General features: G+C 37.4%; 1 protein-coding gene across 2 annotated transcripts in view; it reads right to left on the bottom strand.

Moving 5' to 3' along the window:
- Rabgap1l (RAB GTPase activating protein 1 like) overlaps positions 1-4937 on the bottom strand; it is a 591762-nt gene that overhangs the window by 572675 nt on the left and 14150 nt on the right. For both annotated transcript variants that reach the window (XM_033762099.1, XM_033762100.1), the window contains exon 4: positions 3340-3514. In XM_033762099.1, coding sequence (XP_033617990.1) covers positions 3340-3514 — 175 coding nt within the window. The remainder of the gene's footprint in view (positions 1-3339; positions 3515-4937) is intronic.

The following is a 4937-nucleotide window of genomic DNA, read 5'->3' as shown; positions in this document are numbered from 1 at the left end:
AAGGTCTTCTCAATGATACCACTTATATTTATTATGATATTTCTCTGAATGCCTTTAATAACAGATAAGAAAAACTGTGGCTCAAAAATGCTAGTATTCATAAGTATACTAAAACATACAAAAAAGCATGAAAACCTGCTTTAAAGAAAGTAGTTACACTGGCTAATAAAAATAAAATCTTAAATGGAGTCAACTCTGACTTTTAAAGCATTATTTAAAAGTTTTGTTTATCTTCACAAAGATGCAAAAAGAATTAGGGCCTTCACAGCTTCTATTACTATTTCCAAAATCTTGTTTTGTCTATAATATTTAGCAGAAGCCTAACACATCACTCTCCCTGTCCACAGATCATTGACATTTAAGATACTCTGGGCTATATATAGAGTGCCAACTCTTTTTGCCATGGGTTACAGAGATTCACTCCAACAAGGTCCTCCAAAAGAAAAACAGGACATCAAATTAAATGTGCCCTGACCCTTCTATGGGTATCCCTAATCTTTATATCACAGATGTCCCAGACAGCCAACACCCTAGGCTTTCCTCCGCCACTGCTGGTGCTTGCTGCTTGAAGAATTTTACAGTGAAATAAAAGCATCACAGGGACAGCTGGTAGTGACAGCCATGTTGTTACTCCTACTTGAGAAAGTATCTTTCCTTTAATGGAAAAAAAACACTTCAGTTATCATCCAAGGACTCCGAAAAAAAGAAAGAAAAGAAAGAAAACAAATCAGTGCCACTGCAAATCCTTAAGTGATAAGAATACCTGTGACACAGTTCCTTAGCTATCTGTGTCAATGATTTGTCCCAAGTGAGACTCAAATACTAAGGACTACAAGTGAGGAAACTTCTGGGAGCCAGTAAATACAACTGAAATACTTCAGACTAGAGAGCAAGATGTTAACATCTTCCGTAAAAGGTGTTTTGTGGCTGCCGAATGCCTAACTCTGGACCTTGCACTTGTGAGGCAGGCGGCGGCACCACTGAGGTAAATCTCCAGACCTTGAATGTCTTTATAAAACAATTGAAAAAAAAAATCTACTTTTACTTTTTTTTTTTTGGTATCGGGGATCAAACTCTGGACCTTGCACTTGCGAGGCAGGCACAGCACCACTGAGCTAAATCCCCAACCTACTTTTTATATTTAAGAAAGCAAGCTGTTGCTGAAAATGTGCAGCTCTTCAGTCAAAGACTTCAATTTGAAACTCAAGGATATTATCCAACTCTATTAGCCTCAGGAAGGTAACACACAATTTATCATTCAAACCAGAACACTTTTGAGAATAAATAAAAGGATTTTAATAATATTCCTGGGCAACAGGTGTAAAGTAAGATTGTTCCAGACCAAGAGAACATGTCATTCATCTAAGTAAATACTACCTATGCCACTGGAGTCTGAGTATCAAACAAATGCTCAGCACAGTCCCATGCATAAGATATCTATTTATATTGGGATATTCTTCATTTAGAAATGATGTCTCATAAATATGTTTAATGGCCAAGGTCAAGTATTCTCCTTGAAACAATGCATTTCACCAGTGATCTACAATGTAACACTTTCAAAACAGTACTCAAAAAAAGAAATACTACATGAAAAACACTTTCTCTCAATCTACAATGTACTGAATGTACAATGTACAATGCTCTCTAGAAATATAATTAATATTATTTCATTCTATCTCCAAAATAGGTCAAGAATTTCCTGGTGTTTTTACACTGCTCACCTACACTGTTGAAGGCTCAAAAATAACAAACATTTCCCCACTTATAAGTAGATACTGTAATCCTCAAAGAGAGTTTCATACCATCACAGCTATGAAAACTGCTTGCAGCACGTGCCATTTCAACCTCCTTCTACAGTAGAGTTCATATCTCTCTGAGCAGCAGGTTCTGCAGTTCTTCAGTTAATTTCCTTGTTGTTGGGCACCAACGATCCAGAATTCACACAGGTGTGTTACATGACAGCTGCCAACATGAAATGCCAGGACTCTACCATCTGCTTCCCCACCTCTGCAGTGGAGTTTTTAAGGATCAAACATAGCTCCGCTCATTAAAAATACATATATTCTCTCAACACACCTAGATTCATGCCCATTACATGCCAGTCACACTAGCAGCACACTTGTACTCATTCACTCTCCTGTGCACCACACCCTTTTGAGGAATCAGTACGTGTGCATGCGTGTGTGCATGCTTGCATGTGTGTGTTAGGATGAAGTAGATGAAGGCCTACCTAAAAACATACACACAAAACTTGAACTTTTTACACAAGGCATGGGTTCTGGCACAGGAATTTCTACAGTTACAATCTAAGTTATATGTCTGCACATGTTCATTTTAGTGTAAAATAAACAGATTACCGGGACTTGAGAACAGATATACCTACCATGCTTAGTATCAAACTCACAAATGTACATTCATATAAATCTACATATATATATAAATTTTCATATTGTTGCTAAAATAAACTCTCAAAATTCCCTTAATACAACGATTTACCTATGTTTCACGGTAAATGGAGACTAAAGTAGCTGCTGCTTTTAGCATCTTCTGCTGACAATTTATATTTTCAAAAGCAAACACAACTAAAATTTTGCCTATTCAAACCCATTTATCAATACTTCTGAAATGGTTTCAAATACTAAACTAATAATTCATCTTAGTTTTAATTTCCAGACAACTCAGTATCTACAGAAAAGAGTATTTCACTGTGTATTATAGCTATTTGATTCTGAATTATGTATTTCTCCAGTCTAAGAATAAACCAGCAATTAATAATTGCTAAGAAATTACTGGAATCTTCAGGGGGCTAAAAGTTGATACTCCTGATCTACGTAATCATTTATATTTTTAATTAGGCCAATGACACAGAGCAAAATCCAGCTTATGCATGAAACATTATCACCAGAAAACCACAGGGATCAATGAACAATATCAGTGCAATATCTAAGTGAAAGTAATGTGCAACTATCTGGCCCATCAGAAAAATAGGTATATTATTACAAGCACTTTTTAAAATCACTTGTACCATTCTACCTGGGCAAAATAATGAGAAATGCAAAAATATTCATCTCTTCTGAGAATAAACAATTACTACAGTGGTAGGGTAAAAAGTCAGTGATATTTTTCTATTACAATTGCTAAACTGTGAGAGGGCCCTATTACAATATCATTTCAGTATACAGACATATCACACTTGGTTTTCCATATTCTGTTCTATGCCACCACAAATAATAACTCTCCAAATTTACATAATGTATTTATACAACAGGGAAATGAAGAGTTCAAAAATTGTACCTTCATTTAAATTGACAGCAAATTGCTACAATATATTATACTTACTGCCTCTTTAATTTCACAGGAGAAAACATGTATCTGAAATTCTTCTGAACCATGGGAGCTCTCTGTAAAAGCAAAGCAATTGCTCTCTTTTGTCCCATCATGTCCACGTGCACAGAATAAGACCTTATAGATTGGGAAAGATGCTATCTCCATATTTCTGGATTGGTCAATGATTCTGCAAAACAATGACAAAAGAACTGGATAAAATATTAAGTATAAAGACAAAGGCAAATAGTTCTATTATGCAAAAATATGCCACATAAACATAATGGCCTTGAAATCACAAAATTAAACTGGTAATAATAATGAAAAAAACCTTACACACGTGCATACACACATACAAACACACCACACACATTTTTCATTTTCTTTTGAAAATTTCTTCATTCTTGTGTCTCCTAAGACCCATCTCATGTACTCCAAAAAGCAGTATACAATGTCTTTTAAAAAATCTATTATTCAAAGACCCGAGTTCAATACCCGGTAACAAAAAAAAAAATCTATTATTGCTCATCCCTAAAGTCTAGTCTTTTTCTGTCAAAAGAAATGCTGGTATAGAACAGCACAGACCATCCCTGGAAAGCACACTTCTTTTCAGAGCAGCACCTGTAATAAGTTTACTTAACCCCCAAACCACAGTATAACTGAAAACTAATTTAAACCCTGCCACCCTGCCCCCACAAAGATCAGGTGGTTCCAATGACAGCCCTCAACAACAGAATAGAACAGGTGAAAGGAGTTCATGAGATTCAGAAGCAAGTAATTCTCTAGCTTTTACTACACACCTCCTAAGCCTAAACATTCAAGGTATCTTCAAAACCTCAAGCTGAGAAAGTGAAGGATGGACTGAGACTATGGGAAAGCAATATTTAGTTACAGGGCCAAGTAAAAACACTAAATCTTTGTGTCAAGGTGTGGCTGGCAAATGGAAACTAAACAGAAATACAAAAAGACACTTTTGACATTTTTAGGAAATACAAATCAATATTTTAAAAATACTTCCCTGAACCGGCGGGTGCGCGACCTCCCGGACTGCGTGACACAGACCCAGCAAGGACCCAAAGACCCCAGAGGGGGTCTCTTCAGCTGCCTGCCTGCCTGAGATCACCCGGTGGGTGCGCGACCTCCCGGACTGCGCAACAACAGACCCAGAAAGGAAGGTATCCACGCGGGCGCCCTTGAAACACCCCCATGACCTCCCACCCCCCGTTCTCAAACCTCCTGATTGGGCCAGTCCTTAGACCAACTCTGCAGAGGCATAGGTTCTCATGAAGGGTAGTTTTCTGAGCTCCCAACTTTGAACATCTTTAAAGAAAGGGCAGGGGAAACCTGTAATAGAACTGAGTGGAGTTCAACCCTGAGGGTAGGGAAACTCAAGTTAGGCCTTGTAGACTGTGTTCAGTCTCAGTCGTGGCGAACTGCCATTGGCTAGCTGAGACCAGGGGATTCGGTTGTGCATATGGCTGTACATGTGGTATAATATGAGAATGGAGACAGTCTGAAAAAGACCCTTCAAATTCTTTTTTTTTTTCTTTTTTTTCTTTTCCTCATTCCACCCTAAAATTTATTTCTTTTTTCTGTCCTCTCTCTCCAACTCA

Source organism: Fukomys damarensis, unplaced genomic scaffold (assembly GCF_012274545.1).
Source record: "Fukomys damarensis isolate Sample0158 unplaced genomic scaffold, DMR_v1.0_HiC HiC_scaffold_11, whole genome shotgun sequence".
Classification (NCBI taxonomy): Eukaryota; Metazoa; Chordata; class Mammalia; order Rodentia; family Bathyergidae; genus Fukomys; species Fukomys damarensis.
Note: the sequence above shows the minus strand (reverse complement) of the source record. Positions and strands in the feature narration are given on the sequence as shown.